At 37.7% G+C, this 23,504-nt stretch overlaps 1 protein-coding gene and 1 long non-coding RNA gene across 2 annotated transcripts; one reads left to right on the top strand and one right to left on the bottom strand.

Moving 5' to 3' along the window:
• Window positions 1–42: 42 nt before the first annotated feature.
• PRPF38A (pre-mRNA processing factor 38A) lies at window positions 43–21,509 on the top strand. Its single transcript, XM_004273849.4, has 10 exons — window positions 43–286; window positions 4,783–4,942; window positions 6,512–6,633; window positions 8,248–8,333; window positions 14,917–15,027; window positions 17,591–17,703; window positions 18,324–18,350; window positions 18,460–18,557; window positions 18,988–19,036; window positions 19,610–21,509. The coding sequence occupies exons 1-10, from the start codon at window positions 157–159 to the stop codon at window positions 19,650–19,652; spliced, it is 939 nt and encodes a 312-aa protein (XP_004273897.1). The 5' UTR covers window positions 43–156; the 3' UTR covers window positions 19,653–21,509.
• Window positions 15,994–19,614, bottom strand: LOC117202867 (uncharacterized). The gene is made up of 2 exons (XR_004485380.2): window positions 18,719–19,614; window positions 15,994–18,589 (listed from the first exon to the last, which is right to left on the bottom strand). It is a non-coding gene; the product is annotated as an uncharacterized LOC117202867 (long non-coding RNA).
• Window positions 21,510–23,504: the final 1,995 nt, after the last annotated feature.

Raw genomic sequence — 23,504 nt, 5'->3', positions numbered from 1 at the left:
AGAAAGTGCCCGATTCTAAAACATTTCCGGGTTCAAGATGGTCGCCCAAACTATTTAGTGAGACTTCCTCCATCCTTCTCCATTCCACTCCGGTTTTTTAACCTGGATGTGACGTCCTAAAGAACCCGACGGAAATAGAACGGAAGGAGGTGTAAAATGGCGAACCGTACTGTAAAAGATGCGCACAGCATCCACGGCACCAACCCTCAGTATCTGGTGGAGAAGATCATTCGGACGCGCATTTATGAGTCCAAATACTGGAAAGAGGAGTGCTTTGGCCTTACAGGTGAGCAAGAGCGCGCCGATCCCCCCGCCCCAACCCCGGTCATCTTGTGGCCCAGTTCTCCAGACCAGTCCGATAGGACTGGCCCCTGGGGGTGAGACTAGAGGGGAATCATTGTCATTCAGAAAAATCTGAGCGCCTACTCTGTGCCTAGTCTTGTGTTGGGCTTTGGGAACACAGATGGATCTGATAGGACCTCATTCGGAAGGGTGTCACGTTGCGGTTCTTTGAGTCATTACATGTTTAATGATAACTTGCTGGGTTCCAAACAGCACAGAGACCCTGAAGGTCTTAAAGGAATGTCAATATGCTTGAAACCAATTCATGATCTTCCTATACTCAAATCTGGACCATTTGCAGTATTTCCACATCCCAGTCCTAATATAAATATATGCTATTCAGAGAAATATTCCAGGTAGTCTTTGATCTTTGTTTAATTCTGGCTCCTCTTTTGGAGCTGTGTTACCCCAGCGAACCGTGGCTTTCTTTACTGTAAAAGGAGCATAGTAATACTGAACTTAAAGGTCAAAGGGTTGTTCTAAGGATTAAATGAAATGTATAAAAAGTGTTTGGTATAATAAAAGGAATCCAAATCGGAAAAGAAGAAGTAAAGCTGTCACTGTTTGCAGATGACATGATACTATATATAGAGAATCCTAAAGATGCTACCAGAAAATCAATGAATTTGGTAAAGTAACAGGATACAAAATACACAGAAATCTTTTGCATTCCTATACACTAATGATGAAAATCTGAAAGAGAAATTAAGGAAACACTCCCATTTACCACTGCAACAAAAAGAATAAAATACCTAGGAATAAACCTGCCTAAGGAGACAAAAGACCTGTATGCAGAAAATTATAAGCCACTGATGAAAGAAATTAAAGATGATACAAACAGATGGAGAGATATACCATGGTTTTGGATTGGAAGAATCAACATTGTGAAAATGACTATACTACCCAAAGCAATGTACAGATTCAATGCAATCCCTATCAAACTACCACTGGCATTTTTCACAGAACTAGAACAAAAAATTTCACAATTTGTATGGAAACACAAAAGACCCCAAATAGCCAAAGCAATCTTGAGAAAGAAAAATGGAGCTGGAGGAATCAGGCTCCCTACTTCAGACTATACTACAGAGCTACAGTAATCAAGACAGTATGGTACTGGCACAAAAACAGAAATATAGATCAATGGAACAGGATAGAAAGCCCAGAGATAAACCCACACACATATGGTCCCCTTATTTTTGATAAAGGAGGCAAGAATATACAATGGAGAAAGGACTTCCTCTTCAATAAGTGGTGCTGGGAAAACTGGACAGCTACGTGTAAAAGAATGAAATTAGAACACTCCCTAACACCATACACAAAAATAAACTCAAAATGGATTAAAGACCGAAATGTAAGGCCAGACACTATAAAACTCTTAGAGGAAAACATAGGCAGAACACTCTGTGACATAAATCACATCAAGATCCTTTTTGACCCATCTCCTAGAGAAAGGGAAATAAAAACAAAAATAAATGGTACGTAATGAAACTTAAAAGCTTTTGCACAGCAAAGGAAACATAAACAAGATGAAAAAAGTGTTTGGTATAGTTACAGCTATATGTTAATAAAAAGCACTCAGTAATCAGTGGTGGCGGTGGTGCTGTTACCATTGTTAACTACTGCTCTGCTGTTACTGCTCTGCCACCATCCTAGCTGTGTGTCCATGGACGAGTCATATTGTTTCTCTGAGTTGCCATTAAATTTTGGAGTCATGTAAGGTTTACTTTGGGAGCTTTTTCTCATTCCATAGTTTTCTTCTTGGATGATATCTGTACCACAGTTACCTCATATATATAGATGCCTTTAAATTTATCTCTGTAGCCCAAATCTCTCCCTGAGATCTAAGTCTCTGATTCCAAGGCATGCCAACTCCATATGTGCAAAAGTGAACTCATGACGTTTTTTCCCAACACTAGGTTATGTTCCCTTGTCATATATTTTCATTGCATTCTGCATCTTCTTTCAATTACTGATCACACTTTCAATATTTTTTTTTAATGCTTTCTGCCTTGCCTGACTGTAAACTCCATAAGAGTAGTCATTGGGTCCCTCTTCTTTATCCCTCTACCTGTATCTCTGCTACTTGGCACCTAACTATAAATTGCCAACTGTAATATGGAATGAATTAATATAGAAATTATCCTAAGGGAACTTGGAGAAGTCTGATTTATAAAGTGATTTCCCATTAATAGTACCTAACCTTTATTTATTTATTTATTATCTGTGTGTCAGGTAGGTATTAGCATTTGTTTCTATTATCTCATTTGATTCTTACTATAGCCCTTAACTTTGTACCTTTATTATTCAAATTTGAACTGACAGGCTCAAAGAGAGGTGAAATGACTTGCCCTAGTTCACACAGCTAGTGTTTGATTTTTTTAAAAAAATATATTTATTTATTTGGCTGAGCCAGGTCTTAGTTGTGGCATGTGGGATCTTTAGTTGTGGCATGTGGTATCTAGTTCCCTGACCAGGGACTGATCCCGGGCCCCCTGCATTGGGAGTGCGGAGTCTTAACCACTGGACCACCAAGGAAGTCCCTAGTGTTTGATTTTTTTTTTTATATACAGCAGGTTCTTATTAGTTATCTATTTTATACATATTAGTGTATGTATGTCAATCCCAATCTCCCAATTCATCACACCACCATGTCGACCCCACCCCCCCCACCCCCCGCCGCTTTCTCCCCTTGGTGTCCATACGTTTGTTCTCTACATCTGTATCTCTATTTCTGCCTTGCAAATCAGTTCATCTGTACCATTTTTCTAGATTCCACATATATGCGTTAATATACGATACTTGTTTTTCTCTTTCTGACTTACTTCAGTCTGTATGACAGTCTCTGGGTCCATCCACGTCTCTACAAATGACCCAATTTTGTTCCTTTTTATGGCTGAGTAATACTCCATTGTATATAGGTACCACATCTTCTTTATCCATTTGTTTGTTGATGGGCATTTAGGTTGCTTCCATGACCTGGCTATTGTAAATAGTGCTGTAGTGAACATTGGGGTGCATGTGTCTTTTTGAATTATGGTTTTCTCCAGATATATGCCGAGTAGTGGGATTGCTGGGTCATATGGTAATTCTACTTTTAGTTTTTTAAGGAACCACCATACTGTTCTCCATAGTGGCTGTATCAATTTACATTCCCACCAACAGTGCCAGAGGGTTCTCTTTTCTCCACACCGTCTTCAGCATTTGTTTGTAGATTTTCTGATGATGCCCATTCTAACCGGTGTGAGGTAATACCTCATTGTAGTTTTGATTTTCATTTCTCTAATAATTAGTGATGTTGAGCATCTTTTCATGTGCTTCTTGCCCATTTTTATGTCTTCTTTGGAGAAATGTCTATTTAGGTCTTCTGCCCATTTTTGGATTGGGTTGTTTGTTTTTTTAATATTGAGCTGCAATGAGCTGTTGATATATTTTGGAGATTAATCCTTTGTCAATTGATTCGCTTGCAAATATTTTCTCCCATTCTGAGGGTGGTCTTTTCATCTTGTTTATGGTTTCCTTTGCTGTGCAAAAGCTTTTAAGTTTCATTAGGTCCCATTTGTTTATTTTTGTTTTTATTTCCATTACTCTAGGAGGTGGGTCAAAAAAGAGCTTGCTGTGATTTATGTCAAAGAGTGTTCTTCCTCTGTTTTCCTCTAAGAGTTTTATAGTGTCCAATCTTACATTTAGGTCTTTAATCCATTTTGAGTTTATTTTTATGTATGGTGTTAGGGAGTGTTGTAATTTCATTCTTTTACGTGTAGCTGTCCAGTTTCCCAGCACCACTTATTGAAGAGACTGTCTTTTTTCCATTGTATATTTTTGCCTCCTTTTGTCATAGATTAGTTGACCATAGGTGCGCGGGTTTATCTCTGTTCCATTGATCTGTATTTCCCTAGTGTTTGATTTTGACAACAGTATTGGAAGGTTATTATCCCCATTGTCTAGATGAAGTTCACTCAAGGTTGTGTAGCTATTGAGGAGTTATTTGTTGTTATTGTTTTGTTTCTTCTAACTCTTAATCTGGCTTTTTTTTTTCCTAACATGATGCCAAGCACGGACTCTGAAGTTAGACTGCTTGGATTAAAACCCAGGCCCTGCCACTTTCTGGCTGTGGACCTTGAGCACATCACTTAATCTTTCTTAGCCCTCATTTTCCTGGCTGAAAACAAGGGCAGTGCTAGAACTTACCTCCATGGCTTGTTGTGAAGATTAAATGAAATACTACGAAATGCTTAGCAGAGTACCTGTTATATAATAATCTTTCAGTGTATATTGACTGCTGCTATTATTATTAATTATTATTACACTCTTGTTCTCCTAATATTAAACTGTTAATTCAGGAGCACCAAACGTTGAACTAGCTTTAACTTCTCTCCACTTCAAACCTGGAAAAGCTTAGTCCTGATGTGTCTGAGATGCCACTCTGTTTTTGTTTCTTAGCTGAACTTGTTGTCGATAAAGCCATGGAGTTAAGATTTGTGGGTGGTGTCTATGGTGGCAACATAAAGCCAACTCCCTTTCTGTGTTTGACCTTGAAGATGCTTCAGATTCAACCTGAGAAGGATATCATTGTAGAGTTTATCAAAAATGAAGATTTCAAGTGAGTGAAATGTTTATTAGCTAATATAAAAACTTCAATTTCATGGTCCAGAATTTGGCTTTAGTTAAGAGGAGTGAAAACAGTGTTATCTCATTTCCACAGAGTTCCACTCTAGGATTTTGCTCTTGAGCCTCTTGAGTTTGTGTTTTGTCTGTTTTGATTATATTGACCTTCTCCTTCACTGTCTCAGTCTTGATGGCTTTTCCCAAAAAAACAGTATTTCACAAACTCACTGAGCATATACTAAGCAGAAGCGAGTGCCTAATATGTTGGTAGCAGTGAATGCTTAAGGATGAAGAAAACAACATAGTGTGGTAAAGAAGAGGGAAACTTTGGTGTTAAATGTAGGTTCATGTCCAGACCCTGTTACTTATTAACTGTGACCTTGGAGAAGTTACTTAATTTTCTAAATTTTACTTTATTTACCTATAAAATGAAACAGTAATAGCAACTCAGGATAGATGTGAGGATTAAGGAAGACAGAACAGTAAATCTCCCAACACAGTGCCTGTTGCAGGGTGTACGGCCCCAAAATATAAGCTGCTCTTATTATTTTATTATCCATTTTCAAGGAGCTCACAGACAAGTATAGGAGACAGACATAATAATAGATTATTATGTGCCACCCTCTATTCTAAAAAATTTAATATAATAATTTATTTAAACTTCACAAAACCCTGTAAAATTATTATCCCTATTATATAGGGGAGGAAACTGAGGCAGAGAGAGATTGGTTTCCCCAAGGTCAAATGCTGGTAAGTGGCAAAGCTAGTTTCAGAGTCCATATCCTTTGCCACTCTATTTTGTTTGTCATATACAGAAACTGTTGAGTTTCAAATGCCTACTCTTTATCCAAGTGGAGATTTGAGTGGGTAGTTGGGATATAGGAGAAAGGGAGAAGAAAGGAATCTTACAAACATTAATGGCTAGAAAACAGCTAACTTTTATTAGGCACTTACTGTGTGCTAGCTATATGCTATGCTTAGCACCTTACATACATTTTTTACTTAATACACCAAGCCATCAAATTAGGGACTATCAGGTACATTTTATAAGGATTGAGAAAGCAAGTAAATTGCCCAGTGTTACACAGTTAGTAAATAATGGAATCAGAATTTGAACCCAGATGACTTTGACTTTTTTCCATAACCAGCATTCTGCTTCCTAGCAACAATTTATATATTCATGTCTATGTAAATTGGTTGTATTGTTAGTAAATAAATCTTATACTTTCGGTTGTTAAATTTAGTATCTCATTTGATTCTTAAAATAATCCCATGAAGTAAATAGGTTGTATCTTAGTTTTACAGATGATATAATAGACCCTGAAAGTTGAGCAGCATATCCTAAGTAACCACAGCCAGTAAGTGGTAGAATGAGAACTTGAACACAGGTCTCCATATTTTAGCTATCTTTCTACTGCCCCATGCTGCTTCTAAAAATTTAGCTTTCTTATCTGCCAAAGAGAAGAAAGAACTTGTTTATCCACTACTGTCATGAGAAAAGCCAGTTGTAAAACTCAGGAATTTTGTAGGATGGCCTGTTGTTTCACTGTCATCTATCTGTCAGGTATGTCCGCATGTTGGGAGCACTTTACATGAGGTTGACAGGCACTGCAATTGATTGCTATAAGTACTTGGAGCCTCTATACAACGACTATAGAAAAATCAAGAGCCAGAACCGAAATGGAGGTGAGTATGGTGCCAGGTGTCTAGACCTTCATCCCTGAGCCAGTTTTTATTTCACCAGTATCTCTAGTGTCACATTGTCACATACATTGTGAGTGTTGCTCTTAATCCAGATTGTTACTGCCTTCCATCAGGTCCTCCTTCTCTCTCATGGGGAGTAGCACTCCATTAGACTACTAGCTTCCTTTCGACCTTACCCAGTCTGCCCGTCTGCCTGTCTTTCCAACTGCATCTCATGTTAATCCTTGCTTTGCATCATGTGCTCCATCCCATAAAGACCTAGCTCCTGAATGACCTTCACTGTAAAATCCTTCTCCAGACCTCCCAGGCAAGGTTAGTTTTCCATACATTACACCTTCACAGTTCTTTCTACTGGCCTCTCTTGTACGATACTTCACCCTGCAGTATATAGACTGTACACATGCTTATGTAGGAATCCCACTGAAAAATAATAAGTGTATCCAGGAGGGGCAGCTCCATACCTTTTACAAAGAGACATATTTTGTGGTAAAATGGGATTCAGGGAATGCAGTCAGAACTTTTTCTCACTTAGTATCATAACAAAAGACTAGTAGCATTTGCCTTTACCCTCTACATATTACACTAAGGAGTAGAAGTTAAGAATTTGGTATTATTCTTTAAACTTTTATTAACTTATTCATTCATTGAATAAATACATATTAGGTGTCAATGTTATGGCAGGTACTATGCTATGTACTGAAAATAATATGGTGAACAAGATGGACATGGTCATGGCCATCATGAAATTACTTAGTTATGACTATATTATGTTAAACTAAGACAGGAGTTTTAAACCTAGTGACAATTTGGGCCAGATATTTCTTCGTTGTGGGGAGCTGTCCAGTGCATTATAGGATGTTTAGCAGCGTCCCTGGCTTCTACCCACTAGAGCACCCCATAGTTGCAGGGGGCAACACCACTGAACTAAGAACCAAGAACCACTGAACTAAGGTAATGTTTACCATAGAAATTCTAAGAAGCTATTGCTCCACTTACCATATAAGATACATGATTCTTAAAAATAGCAAATCACTATGTTGTACACCTGGAACTAATATAATGTTGTAAGTCAATTATACATCAATTTAAAAAAAGTTTGCTGACCCGTGCAGGGGAAAAGATACATATTCTATATTTAGGAACTTAGTGGGTTCACATGAGAAATTGTACTTGAGTTATAAATTTTATTCATGAACATTACCCCATTACAATTCAGGACTCTTTGTGCTTGTTTTTTGTGTCTCTCCTGCTAATTGGGACAGCTTCATTCATCCCTTTATCCCCAGCTCCTAGAAGAGGCATGGCACATAAATGGCCTCAATAAAAGGGAGTTGAATGAATGAAGATAGGTGGTGATGACAAGAATATGAAAGGCTGTAGTTTGAGCCCAGGTTTGACAGTAGTCCCTTCAGTGTAACTGCCACACTGCAATAGCTTTATTAGTGAATGTGCAGGCAAAGGGAAGCTACAGAGAATTCACACTTTCTATACCAAGTACCCTGTTAGATATCTTACATAAAGAATCTTACACTTCTTTTACTTTTTGGCTATTTAAATTTATTTCCTAGTTACTTGAGCTTATTATTTTTCTTTCAGAGTTTGAACTGATGCATGTGGATGAATTTATTGATGAACTACTGCACAGTGAGAGAGTCTGTGATATCATTCTGCCCCGGCTACAGGTAAGAGATAAAGGTCATACACACACAATACACAGTACACAATAAAATGTGTGTAAAGATCTCTTTACATGCATACATGATAAAACACCATGGAGCTCAGAATCTTTTTTTTTTTAATTGAAGTATAGTTGATGTACAATATTATGTAAATTATAGGTATACAGTATAGTGATTTACAATTTTTAAGGGTTCTACTCCATTTATAGTTATTATAAAATATTGGCTATATTCCCTGCATTGTACAGTATATCCTTAGAGTTTATTGTATACCTAATAGTTTGTTCCTCTTAATTCCCTCCCCCCCTTCCCTCTCCCCTCTGGTAACCACTAGTTTGTTCTCTGTATCTGTGAGTCTGCTTCTTTGTTACATTTACTAGTTTGTTGTATTTTTTAGATTCTACATATAAGTGATATCATACAGTATTTGTCTTTCTCTGTCTGATTTATTTCACTTAGAATAATATCCTCCAATACTGTATAGCACAGGGAACTATGCTCAGTACTCTGTAATAACCTAAATGGGAAAAGAATTTGAAAAAGAATAGATACAAGTATATGTATAACTGAACCACTTCACTGTATAGCTGAATCATTTTACTGTACACTGTACTGTACTGTACTCCATTATGAAATAAAATTTTTTAAATAAATAAATAATTTTAAAATAATAATAATATCCCCCAAGTCCATCCATGTTGCTGCAAATGGCAAAATTCCATTCTTTTTTATGGCTGAGTAGTATTCCATTGTATATATATATACTGCATTTTCTTTTTTGTTCCAAATATACATATATTATTATATTTCTTTATAAAAAATTAATGTAATTATGACAATATACTTTAGGTTTTTTAAAAAAATTTTTATTGGAGTATAGTTGATTTACAAGGTTGTATTAGTTTCAGGTGTACAGTAAAGTGAATCAGTTATACATATATCCACTCTTTTTTAGATTCTTTTCCCATATAGGTCATTACAGAGTATTGACTAGAGTTGCCTGTGCTATACAGTAGGTCCTTATTAGTTATCTATTTTATATATAATAGTGTGTATATGTCAATCCCAATCTCCCAATTTATTTCTCCCCCCTCTTCCCCCTCTGCTAACCATAAGTTTGTTTTCTGCATCTGTGACTTTGTTTTGTAAATCAGTTCATTTTTACCATTTTTTTAAGATTCCACATATAAGTGATATCATATATTTGTCTTTCTCTGTCTGACTTCACTCAGTATGACAATCTCTAGGTCCATCCATGTTGCTGCAAGTGGCATTATTTTGTTCTTTTTAATGGCTGAGTAATATTCCATTGCATATACGTACATCTTCTTTATTCATTCATCTGTTGATGGACACTTAGGTTGCTTCCATGCCTTGGCAATTGTAAATAATACTTCTGTGAACATTGGTGTGCATGTATCTTTTCAAATTAGTGGTTTTGGGTTTTTTTGGGTATTTACCCAGGAGTGGACTTGCTGAGTCATATGGCAGTTGTGTTTTTATTTTTTTTGAGAAACCTCCATAATGTTTTCCACAGTGGCCGCACCAATTTACATTCCCACCAATACTATATGAGGGTTCCCTTTTCTCCACATCCTCGCCAACATTTGTTATTTGCATTTTTTGTGATGATAGCCATTCTGACAAGTGTGAGGTGATATCTCATTGTGGTTTTTTTGATTTGCATTTCCCTGATGATTAGTCATGTTGAACATCTTTCCATGTGCCTGTTGGCCATCTGCATGTCCCCTTTGGAAAAATATCTATTTAATTCTTCTGCCCATATTTTTTAATGGGGTTGTTTGCTTTTTTCTTATGGTCCTCCTAATTAGCAGTCTTCATGTCTATGAGAAAGATAGGAGATTGGGAGTGAGAAGAAAACAGAAAAAGTGATTGAAGGGTAGGGCTTTAAAAGTGAATAACACAAGAAAATTTTGTTCTTTAAAATGTTATATTATTAAGGAGATTGTAGTAGAGTAGGTTTTTAAGCTTTGTGAGCAGTTTTTCAAATTGATCTTCATATAAAAATCTAGGATATAAAACAGATGAAAGGACAGTCAGGAATGGGAGACTGATCCACCTTAAATATCATCTTTATCGTCTTACCTCCCTTTCCTAGTGAGAAATAATTGTCCGTGAAGCATCTTTCAAGAATGAGTCTTACAGCATATGATTTTTAAAATAATATTGTAAAATACAAAGAGAAAACAGATATAGTAGGTAGCCTAAAGAGAAAGGGAATGGTCTATAGTGGAGAGTTGAAATTTATCCATGTTGTTGCACATTTCAATAGTTTTTTATTTCATTTGTTGCTGAATAGTATTCCATTGTATGGATATACCACAATTTGTTTACCCATTCATCTATTTATGCAGAATTGCAGGGTACAAGGTCAATGTACAAAAATCGGTTGTATTTCTGTACACTAGCTATAAACAACTGGAATTTGAAATTTTGCTAAAAAGGTACCATTTACAACAGCATCAAAAAATTTAAAATAGGGCTTCCCTGGTGGCGCAGTGATTGAGAGTCCACCTGCCGATGCAGGGGACACGGGTTCGTGCCCCAGTCCAGGAAGATCCCACATGCCGCGGAGTGGCTAGGCCTGTGAGCCATGGCCGCTGAGCCTGCGCGTCCGGAGCCTGTGCTCCGCAACGGGAGAGGCCACAACAGTGAGAGGCCCGTGTACGGGGAAAAAAAAAAAAAATTTTTAAATAATTAAGGATAATTTTGTCAAAAGATGTGTAAGACTTAAAACTATAAAACATTGCATTACTGATGGAAATGAAAGAAGACTTAAGTAAATGGAGATATATCATGTCCGTGGTATATTTTATACCATGACTTAGAATTGTTAAGTTGTCAATTCTCCCAAATTAATCTGTAGATTCAATTCAGTTCCAGTCAAAATCCAAATAAAATTTGATATAACTTGACAAACTGATTCTCAAATTTATATGAATATGCAGAGGACCTAGAATATCTAAAACAACTTTGAAAAAGAACAAATTAGGAGGACAAACACTACCTGATTCCAAGACAGTGTTGTGTTGGCATAAAGCTAGACAAGTAAATAAATGGAACAAAGTAAAGGGACCAGAAATAAGTGTACATATATATGGTCAGTTGGTTTTCTACAGAGATGTTAGGGCAATACAATTGAGAAAGGATAATCTTTTCCACAAATGGTGCTAAAACAGTTGAATAGCCGTATGGAAACCAATGAATCTCTACCCTTAGCTCATAAACTTGAAGGGGATAATAGTCTCATAAAAGCTAAGAGTATAACATAAAGAAGGAAAACATAGGTGAAAATCTTAGTGACCTTGGGTTTGACAAATTCCTATAATAAGACATAAAACCATGAATTATTTATTAAAAATTAATAAATTGGCCTTTATAAAAATTAAAAACTTGCCTTTCAAAAGACACTATTACAAAACTAAAAAGGCAGGCCACAGACTGGAAGAATATATTTGCGCAACATATATCCACCAAAGTTCTTGAATCTACACTATATAAAGGACTCTTGAACTGAATAACAACTCAGTGGACAAATGAACAAAAGATTCTAACAGACATTTTACCAAAGAAAATACATAGTTGGCCAATAGCACATAAAAAGTTGTTCCGTACCGTTAATCATTATGGAAATGCAAATTAAAGGCACAGTAATATACACTACATACCTAGTAGAATGTGACCCTGACCCTATCAGGTGTTGGCGAGGATGTGGAGGAACTGGAAGTCTCCGTATCCTATTGGTGACAATATAAAATGGTACAACCTCTTTGGAAAAGTTTGCCAGTTTCTTAAGAAGTTAACCATACAATCCAGCTATTCCACTTCTAGGTATTTACTTGAGAAATGAAAGCTCATGTCCACACAAAGACATAAGCACAGATAATCATAACAGTTTTATTTGTAATGGCCAGAAACTGGAAACAGCCCAAATGTCCATCAAGTGAATGGACACAAATTGTGATGTGTCCATACATTGGTACTACTCAGCAGCAAAAATGAACTATGGATGCACAACAGCGTGGATGAATCACAAAGTAATTGTGCTGAGTGAAAAAAGACAAAAAGCTGTATGTACTGTATAATTCCTTTCTAATAAATGTAAATATAGTGACAAAAAGGAACAGTGGTTGCCTAGGTGCAAGATAAGGGAGTGGGGAGGAAAGGGAATGAGAAATCACAAAGGAGCACAAGTAAACTGTTGGGTGGGGTGGATTTATCCATTATATTGATATAGTGGCTTACAGTTGTATACAGTACGACTCAACACTCATCAAATTGTATACTTAAAAAATGTACAGTTTATTGTGTATCGATTATACCTCAGTGAAACTATAAAATGTATTGCAAAAGTCATTGGAATACCTGTAGAGTAAGGGTCTTTTGCTCTTAGTGCTCTACTATTCTCTTATTCTGATGTCTATGTAAGAATCAGCAGCATTAATGAAAGGGTCGCAGAAACAGTGTTTAAGATGGGGGATGGGAGCAAATTCTTAAGTTTTAAGCAACCACAGAAACCCAAACTGGGAGGATCCAGAACTTCAGGTCTCTTTTTTGATCCTACTGCAGCTCAGTAATTTTGAAGCAATTTGCTGTATCCCACCTGCTTTTGAGGTGCTCATTTCCTTGCTAGATATAAACTAAAAGGAATAATTTAAAGATCAAAGGTCACATAGTATATGATTCTCTTTATACGGTATATTCAGACTAGGCAAATACATAGAGACAAAGCAGATTCGCGGTTACCAGGGGTTTCAGGGAAGGGGGAATGAGGAGTGATTACTTAATAGGTATGGGATGTTTTTCTGGTGTGATGAGAAAGTTTTTAAACTAGTGAGAGGTGGTCATGGAATAGCATTGAATTTTATACTTTAAAATTGTTAATTGTGTATTATGTGAATTTCACCTCAATAAAAAACAGATCAAAGGGATCTGAAAAACTTCAAAGTAGAGAATAGAATGGATTACAGATACATAATAAATGGGTGAGGTAAATTTGCTCGAGGCAGCAAACCAGATGGATAAATGTAGTTGGTAGATGAGTGCTCACACTTAAATGCAATGAACCACTCCTCCTCCACAGTGACTCAGTTACAGAAAATCCTAGAAAATAATCCTGAAAATTATTTCTTCTTTTCCATATTGGCTACTGTAGACTGTGTAGTGAAAAGAATGACATTTAAAATCTGAAAACCTGATTTCAGGGCCCAATTCTCACATTTATTATCCTTAGCTGCTACTGTTATTTTTAGAAATACTGCAAGAAATGGAATATTCTGAAGTGCAGTCAGTTGTAACTAAGGGTTCCAAAGCTCGGTCATCTCTAACCAAGCATATTGATGCAAATGAGGTAGTCTGCCTGGAGGCTAGAAGGAAAGACCACAAAGCAGGACCCTCACTGAGGAGAGAGAAATTGAAATATGACTGATATCTGTTATGTCACCAAGGGGTGTGTTCCGGTGTGGGCCTCTCTATGTCCTGGATGACATGACCCTTAAGACCACCTTCTGCTTTGATTTCTGTTCCTATTAAGCAACTCATAGGGCATCAATTTAGCTTCTCATGTGCCCTGACATTGGCAAGGAGTTGCTCTGGAATGAATTCTAATTTTGTCAAACACAAATACTGTAAGTTAATACACTGACTTCAGTCACTTCCAAGTCTGGTGAACATTAGGGATTCTAGATGCCCTGTCTGATGCAGTCCTAGATCCCAGATTGTGGTGATCCTTTCCAAGGAGCCCTTTTTCAAGGGATTGACTTCACTAAATGGCATCTTTGTCTCATTTCTCCTAATCTTCGTAGAATTTTGTTAGTGATGAGTGAGAGCAAAATAGAGAACAAATGTTACTATTTATTTTAGGGCTATCCAATGATCTCTCTGTCCTTGGCACAAAAAATGGTAAGGGGTCTTATGACCCAGTCCATTTGTCAGTTTTAAACTCACCTTTGCCTTTCAGGTCCTTAGTCACTCAGTAAGGACTACTAAGCCACATCTTAGAAGAAATGGAACCAGGAAATGGATTGTTTATATCCTGAGCCTTGTTCAAAATGCATGACTGTAGACAGCTACCCTAAATCCTGGGTCTAGTCGAGAGTTGGTGCTACTTCAGAGCAGGACCCAAACCCCCAAACTGGGCTGAGTCTCAATGGATCTCTTGGGTTAGATTCTGGTCTGAGCCTCTCCTGGCAGAACTACCAGCCAACAGTCTCAAACTATTGGCCCTTGTGTGTGAAGCCCATATTTTTTATTCAAGGCTATACCCATACTGACTGATATTCTAGTGACCTTAGAATATAAGATCACAGGGAGTAGAGGCAATAGAAAAGTGATGCTCTCTTCCACTTTGTATTTATCTCTTTACAGGGGAACTTAAAAAATATATATAGATTCCAGGTATGCGAAACTCCTTAGGAAAATCTTGAATTGTCTAGGATGTCTTTGAAATGAAATTGCCTCACCTGCTGCACCATAGGTTTTCTCTCACTCCCAGAAGCCCAGTGTTGCAGCTTCAGGACATAGAGGAGATAGCAAGCCCCCCCAACTCTCACTGTGTTCTCTGTAGAAACGCTATGTGCTAGAGGAAGCTGAGCAACTGGAGCCTCGGGTTAGTGCTCTAGAAGAAGACATGGATGACGTGGAGTCCAGCGAAGAGGAGGAAGAAGAGGATGAGAAGGTCAGACACCTGGGAGCTTAAGGGTTGGAGGAGGGAAAGTTACAGGGAATGGGAATGGTCTTTTTTGTTTTGTTTTCAAACTTTAATTTTTAACTTTCTTCAACCAAAAAATACAATATGTAGTCATTAAGAGTATAGGATTTATAGTTAAATAGACCTTGATCCATATCTCAGCTTTGCTGTTTACTAGCTGTATAATCTTGTGCAAATTACATAATCACCATTTTCTCTTCTATAAAGCAAGGATTATGAAACCTTTCTTTTAGGACTGTTGTGAGCATTAAATGAAATTATATATTATATACATAAAGCCATTAGCTTTGGGACATAATTGCCTAATAAGTGGTAGCTATTAAAATAAATACTTCGGACAAAAACAATACTCTTCATAATTGAATGCATACTAAGGAGTAAGCCTAGTTTAGGGGGAAAAAACCACCTACTGCATGGTCATGTTCTTTCACTACTTGTTAAAATGCTGAAAAGTTGAAAACAAGCAAGCTGTCAGGGAGCAGTCAGGTAAACTATTATAGCAATTCAACAGACTATTAGGCCGCCATTAAAAGTATTATGAGAAGTACATGATAGGGACTTCCCTGGCGGTCCAGTGGTTAAAACTCCACGCATCCACTGCAGGGGGTACGGGTTCGATCCCTGGTCAGGGAACTAAGATCTGGCATAACGTGTGGTGTGGCCCAAAGAAAAAAGCATATGATAATGTGGAAATGATTGTGGTGATGTTAAAAAAAAAAAAAGGATCTAAAACATTTGTGATTAAAATTATAAGAACATGTATAGAAAAAGGCTGGGGGAAATATAAGAAATTCTGGCCTATGGATACTGAGACAGTGTAGATGGAAGTGTAGCTCTGAGCTAGTAGGCTCCATCTAAGTTAAGTGCTAAAGGAAGCGCAATCATTCATGAATTGAAAGCCAGGCAAGGCTGAGGTGCTGCTTCTGTGGTGAGAGGACCAAAAGTAGGCATTCTTTTTTTTTTTTAATGGAAAATTTAATCATATACCAAAGTGGAGAGAAAGTGTCTCCATCTACCCATCACCTAGCTTCAACAATGATCAACTCAGCTGTTTCGTTTCCTCCACATCTCTACCCAATTGTCCCTCACCAGTTACCTTGAAGCAGATCACAGCCATCATATATTTCATAATATTTCAGAAAAGACAAGGGCCCCTTTTTTAAGCAAAACTATATACCATCATCACCCCCCAAATGAACAATGATGCCTTAATCTCATTAAATATTCAGTGTTCACATTTCCCCAGCTATCCTACATTTTTAACAGTCTGAACTAGTATTCAAAGAAGGTCCATAAATTGTAACTGGTTCATCTTGTAGTCTGTCAGTTCCATCCATTGTTAATTTTTCCTCTTGCAGATTTTAAATATATCAGGTCATAACATTCTGTACATATTCTCACAATCTGTATTTTTGTGATTGTGTCCCTGTGGTATCACTCATCGTGTTCATTTGTCCCTTGTATTTTCTGTAAACTAGTACTTGAGTCTAGAGGCTTTAATTGGATTTAGGGTTTTTATCCCCTTTGGAGTGGAGCAACACTACTTCATAGGTAATAGTGTGTACTGCCCCCAGGATGAGCAAAGTAATATTAGGAGCCACTGATGATCTTTGCCTAGATCCATTAGGGGTTGTAAAATGGTGATATTCTAATTATTTCTTCATCATTTGTTACCTGTAACACTGCTATAAAGAGAAACCTCCCAAATCAACATTTAGTTTTTCATAGGTACAGTTTATATAAGGTAAGATAAATTATTTCCCTTTATCAGTTTTTAAAATAATGAGTTGATTTGATAGTATCCTCCCAAGGAGGAAAGCTCTCTTGCCCTTGGTAACACTGTGAGTTCATGGATTTAAGCATATTTGGTGTGTTTTGGACCATTATTGTCCTTGTTGATGCTCAAATTGTCCCATCTTTGGCCAGTGGGGGCCCCTCAACTTGACTTGTGAGGCTTTTTGATACAATCATAGTAGTCTCAGCCCCTTGCTTTCTGATATATGTTCTAGTCATGTCTTGTTACCTTCTAGCCTGGACCTAGAATTAGCCAGTTTTCCAAGAAGCCCTTGGTTGCATTAATTGGGATATGATATTTAGAGACCACAGTCTGGGCTCATTGCTACAGCTGTGTTTCTAGGACTTTACAGTTAACAAAGCTAGGGGAAAATTTTTTTTAAGCTTCAAGTACACTATGAGTTTGTACTTATTAATCTTATCGATCTTACATCTGCATCTCTTTTCTTTCACGTTGGAAATCCCATCTTCTTAAGAAGCATACTTACTTACCTCTCACTACTCTTACATAGTCCCAGAATAATGGTACCAGCACTAAACAATAATGGATTAGAAACATTAAAAAAATTTTATTTGCTTGTTTTGTCCTTAGGGTTATCCATGTATTCAAATTACTGTTTTAAAGTCACTTGGAGGTGGAATTTGGGACGGAATGGGGAGGAGAGTGTAAACTGTGTTCCTAGATGGTTGTCTATAAGCCTGTGCTCATCACTGACCCATTCTAACTCTTTTCCAGTTGGAAAGAGTGCCATCACCTGATCACCGCCGGAGAAGCTACCGAGACTTGGACAAGCCCCGGCGCTCTCCCACACTACGCTATCGGAGGAGTAGGAGTCGGTCTCCCAGAAGGTTAGGGCCCTAGTCATTGGCCTCTTCCAGGGAGACTTTAAGCACTGTAGCGTAGAAGTTTGGACTTCATGGAAGGAAAAATGCCAGCCTATGGATAATGTCTGTTTGTCAATGTATTAGTTGCTACAAAACAACCACTCACAAAACCTCAGTGGCAGACATTTATTTAGTTCACAGGTCTGTGGTCAGTGGTTTAAGCTGGGCTTAGATAGGAGGTTTTTTGAGTATAAACTATGGTCCCTCATCTGGTGCAATCAGTTGTCTTTTGGCTAGTATAGGACAGCCTTAGCTAGGATGACTGGAGCAGCTCATCTCTTCTCTGTGTGTGTCACATTCTAGGCTAGGTTAGGCCTGTTCCCATGGCAGTGGCAGAATACAAGAGCAAACAAGCCCAACCATGCAAGTATCTTTCCAGTATCTGCTTGCATCACATGTACAAGTATCCCATTGGCCAAAGCAAGTCACGTGGCCAATCCCAGACTTGGAGTCAGAGGGTATTAAAGTTACATGACAAAGGACATGGATAACAGAGTTGGGTGAAGAATTGGGGTAATTTTTGCAATTTACAATATCCAGTGCACCTACTAAGGTTCTTCTTTCTCTTTTTTCTTTCCGTATAGGCGGAGTCGGTCTCCCAAAAGAAGGAGGTAGGCCTTTAGTGACTTGTGATGAAGGATAGGGATTTGGGGAGGGGGATGCTGTTGTTGTGTTTATACTGTCGGACAGATGTGGGAGTCTGACCAGTTATTTCCACAGCCCCTCCCCTCGCCGAGAAAGGCATCGGAGCAAGAGTCCAAGACGTCATCGCAGCAGGTCCCGAGACAGACGGCATAGATCCCGCTCCAAGTCTCCGGGTATAGCATTTGGGCCTTTTGCTATTGGTTGTCTTAAAGAAATGTAATAGGAGCAATTAGCTTCCTGCAGTACAGTAGTACCTTACTTTATTATTGTCTAGGGAAAAAGGAAGTGGATATAGAATTTGAAAATTAGACTTCACATCTTAACTGTCACTTACCAGCTTTGTTGATAGGAGGATGAGCTTCAGTTTTTTCATCTGAAATTATAGGAGTAAGACTTAACAGATTAGTGGTAAATACCCAATGTGATATTTTTGAAATTTAGCCATAAAGCCTTGTGAATACATATGAAGTGAGTTCAGTTCTCTGCTACCAACAGTGTCCCTATCATAGGCCAAAAAATATTAAGCCAATGAAAGGAATTGGGAGAAATGACAGTGGAGGAATAGGAGGGTAGAATCTCATTCAATAGCCTTTTCTTCCCCAGGTCATCACCGTAGTCACAGACACAGGAGCCACTCAAAGTCTCCTGAAAGGTATGGATTAACCTCTATTTTGACTTAAGAATTTCACTCTTTATTCAGAAATTAAAGTCCCAATTACAACTAAGGTGGACCTGAAATTTTCTTGTATTGATGGAGACACTCAGGAATTCTCCTTAATTACAGGACAAAGTTGGGCTGTTGCCCTGAAAATTACTAGAATTATATATACTGTGTTTTGTTTTTCCTTTGTAGGATTGCAGCTTTCGATAAAGGCATGAGCTTTAATCTCAGGAGACCTGGGGTTCAGTCCCAACTTTTAACACTTAACAGTTGAGTGACATTGGACAAGTCACTTTCATTTGATAAATTTTTATTAGAAACTTCTATATGCTGTACACTGTTAGGTGCACTCAATCTCTCAGAGGTCATTTCCTCAATGGTAAATTTTGGAGAATGCCTAACTTGGTGTTACTCTTAAACATAAAAACACCAAGTATATTTATGAATGTTGGCTATCATCTCTGTCCCCATCAGTGTTAGCATATCCCAGTCTTCCTCAAAAGTCCTTGCCCAGGTTCCCAAACAGCTGTTAAATTTAATGATTTGTATGTGTTGCCATTTCAGATCTAAGAAAAGCCACAAGAAGAGCCGGAGAGGGAATGAGTAACAGACTCAGTTTGGTTTTAGTCCAAGTGGCCTTCTGTGGAGATAAAGGCATCTGTCTATGTGCAAGAATGAAGATCTACTCCCCAGGCAGCTATGAGAATATTCTGGATTTTTTTTTTTTTTTTTTTTTTACCAAAAGTTTCTTCACTTTTTCTTTTTTAAATGAAAGAGGTGCTGAGTTTTGTATCTTGTTTTGAATCATAATCCACATGTTTGTTTGAGTGATAATGCTTCCTAAGGGCTGCTTTTGACCTCTTTGTACAACCAACCTTGTTTGTACTCAAATTTATGAGGGTAGAATGGACTGGAACAGAAGGTATGAAACAAGGGGAGGATGTGGCCACCTGGTGACCCTCTTGTTATTAAATTTGACACACCCATTTCCTGTTTTTCTGTGGTTTAGTTTTGGTTTACACTGTGATTAGAACTGTTCTGAGAATCCTGAGATTTGTGCTGCTGCTTGCTGTACCGTTAAAAAACCAAGTCAGTAAAATATATTAGCTCCAAGTTTTATTTCTAGCAGCAGCAAGTGGTAATAAACATGAAAACTGACTGGTTAGCAGCAGCTTTATAAGAAAAGAATGAATTCAGTTTGTAAGGCTTCTTCTGGATCATTTAACAGTTGCACTGAATGTTCAACAAACAGTAAAACTTAACACTTTTTATATAGCGTTCTTCCACAGTGTTGTTTCTTCTTCCTCACAGCCTTGAATTCCAGATTAAGGTGCTCAGCGCCTTTATACTACGGGCATTGACATTATCAAATCTAGACAGTAGTAGTACGGCAACTAGGTTGAAAAAATTTGATGGAGAGAAAAGTATCTAATGCCACTCAGGGTTTTAACCTGAATTGCTGGACAACAGCACCATTCACATAACCAGAAAATACAGCAGGAAGAGACCAGGTTTTAGAGGGGTAGGTAAGGTAGTGAGGGTTGTGGTAGTAGTGAAAATGATGCATTCAGTTTAACTTGAAGTTTAATTTGAGACAGCTAAGGTATATCTAGATAAAGCCCATACATCGTAAATAAAAGCACAGTGATCCAACCCTGAATTGAGGTAATTGTGGAAGGTGTAGAATTGAATGCAGTGCCCAGGGAGATGTATGTATATGTAAGAAAAGCCAGTAATAGAATCATAGGCAACACCAACACTGTTGAGGAAGAAGTGCAAACACCGATTGAAAACTGAAATGAATCATTCAGAAAGGTAGAGGAAATAGAGTGGGTTTAGAAGCTAAGGACACAGAAGTAAAATAAGGACTGAATAGTGTCCACGGGTATTGATAATCAAGAGGGTGTTGGGGTCTTTGCTAGAAGAGTTTTGTCTACCTGTTCTTACCTTTCCTCCTTTAAAAAGGAAAAAATGATCAAATGATTTCCTGCAGCTCTGTCCTTGGCAAGAATTGTGAAGACCAGCTGCCTCACAGGATCCAGTTTCTTGGGAAGTCATATTTGGTCATAGGATAAACATCCTATTGCTTGCTGTTGAACTTAAGGACTTTTGCATCAATATTAAAGCATTTTGGGATCATATTTGAGATTTCATGTTCTTCACTGATTGCTCTCCTGATAATATCTGAGCTAATGTTGTCCATAAGAGCTATTATGGTTCATCATACAACTATATATAGGACTGCCTTTAAAAATTAAATATAAGCACCTCTATTTGTATCTGCTATAGAGTCCTAGCAGTTATTTCTTTATCAAAGTGTTCTAAATGGAAAGAAATGTATGCTGGCTGAATGACCTTTGGACCAACCAAGTCATCATCCAGTATACTGTTAAAATAAAATTTTAAAAGTATACTTTATTATTAAACTATAAAAATTTAGAAACCCACCCCAAAACCCCAATAATTTTTTTTTTTTTTTTTGCGGTACGCAGGCCTCTCACTGTGGTGGCCTCTCCCGTTGCAGAGCACAGGCTCCGGACGCACAGGCTCAGCGGCCATGGCTCATGGGCCCAGCCGCTCCACAGCATGTGGGATCTTCCCAGACCGGGGCACGAACCCGTGTCCCCTGCATCGGCAGGCGGACTCTCACCCACTGCGCCACCAGGGAAGCCCCCCAATAATTTTTAATACCAGAAATAAACCTCCCCAAGCATAAACTATAAACTTAAAGCATACTTAAGAGTGGGACGTGTCAAACCTCTCTCTAGAGATCATTTTGATAAATTACAGAATTGTAGAGGAGATGAATTTAGTACAGACTTTGCTGAAGGACCATTTCTGTCAACTATGTGCTAGCCTACTGGATGAGTGAGGCCTTGGAACTATATAGCTTTACAACTTTTGACTAGCCTATATTAAGAGACACATTTTACATCTTACCTCTGAACTCATACATATTCTGCACTAAAACAAATTTCAGGAAAAAATTCGTATTCCCTGTGCAAAATACATTCTGATATTTCTTATGCAGTATCAGTTTTACTATCGGGTGCAAACCACTAAATTGATCACACTTCCCACAATATGAATTATACTACTTTAAAAGCTTTGCCATAGGGCACAATGACCTGTTAATACTAAGGAATGAAGAGATATGTGTTCTCAGGGGCAAAGGAAATAATGGATTTGGTGAGAGGCTTCCAATATAACAACCCAACTTAAAGTTCATTCCTCTAGCCCCTTTCCATTATTTTTGGTAGACTGACCTAAGTTTAAATAAGCATTAATCAGAAAAGAATGATCACAGATGCTGGCCACTCCCAGCCGAAAGTTAACAAGTTTCCACAGACAAAAAAGATAAAATAATCTGTTTTTTAAAATGCAAGAATACAGGTTCAAAGAGATTAAAAGATAAGAGATGGAAATTAAGCATGGCAGAATTTAAGAAACAAAGATTTGAAAATTGGGAAACTGAAAGTCTTATTAGAAAACCCAAAATACAAAATAGACAAGGCATAGAGAAAATAGGCTGGAGGAGGAAAAAATGGAAAATAATAAAAAGGTATAGAGATAATCAAGAAGACATGAAAAGAAATCCTGCATGTGTATAATTGACATTGCTGATAAACAAAATTGAGCAAATCAAACTTTAAAAATTCAAATAGAAGAAAAATCGCCTTGATTTAAAAGATAAAGAATTATATAGGCATCCAAGCAGAGAAATCAAGCCATGTATAGTGAGGGAAAAGATCAGGATGATCTCAGGTCTTCATTAAGGCAGAGAAGCAAAAGGCTCCAAAGGTCAGGAAAACAAAGTGTGCCAGGAACTTTACACCCAGCCAAAGTTGTCCTTAAAATATAAAGGGAATAGACATTCTCAAGTATGCAAGTGCTTAAAAGCATACAACCACTTGGGAAAAAACTGCCTGATAATGAAATTTACTCAGCAAGAAATGAATCAAATTAAGGACTCAGGAAAAAAAGAAGCGGTAAAAGAAATGGTAGTAAACATTTTAGAAATTTTAAATTAAAAATGGGAAATTGGGCTTCCCTAGTGGCACAGTGGTTGAGAGTCCACCTGCCAATGCAGGGGACACGGGTTCGTGCCCCGGTCCAGGAAGATCCCACATGAGCCATGGCTGCTGAGCCTGTGCATCCAGAGCCTGTGCTCCGCAACAGGAGAGGCCACAACAGTGAGAGGCCCGCGTACCGCAAAAAAAAAAAAAAAAAAATAGAAAATAAAAATGGGAAATTATCATAAGACAAATGAAATATCTGAACATTGTCTATATATGAATAATATAACCAGGAAGTAGGGGAACTCTTTTAAGTGTCCTGGTTTCATTTTTTATGACAGGAGTCATATACTATGTCTAAAACATACAAGAAGCTAGAAAAAAATTACTCCAGCCTCTTTAATGTTTTCTGTAATTGTCCTTAATTTTGAAGGAGTCTTTTA

Source organism: Orcinus orca, chromosome 1 (genome assembly GCF_937001465.1).
Source record: "Orcinus orca chromosome 1, mOrcOrc1.1, whole genome shotgun sequence".
NCBI lineage: Eukaryota > Metazoa > Chordata > Mammalia > Artiodactyla > Delphinidae > Orcinus > Orcinus orca.
Note: the sequence above shows the minus strand (reverse complement) of the source record. Positions and strands in the feature narration are given on the sequence as shown.

Coding starts and splice junctions, on each gene's coding strand:
- PRPF38A (XM_004273849.4), top strand. CDS start 157: ATGGCGAACCGTACTGTAAAAGATGCGCACAGCATCCACGGCACCAAC. Junction 6,634..8,247: donor GAGCCAGAACCGAAATGGAG/GTGAGTATGGTG, acceptor TTTTTCTTTCAG/AGTTTGAACTGATGCATGTG. Junction 17,704..18,323: donor AGGAGTCGGTCTCCCAGAAG/GTTAGGGCCCTA, acceptor CTTTCCGTATAG/GCGGAGTCGGTCTCCCAAAA.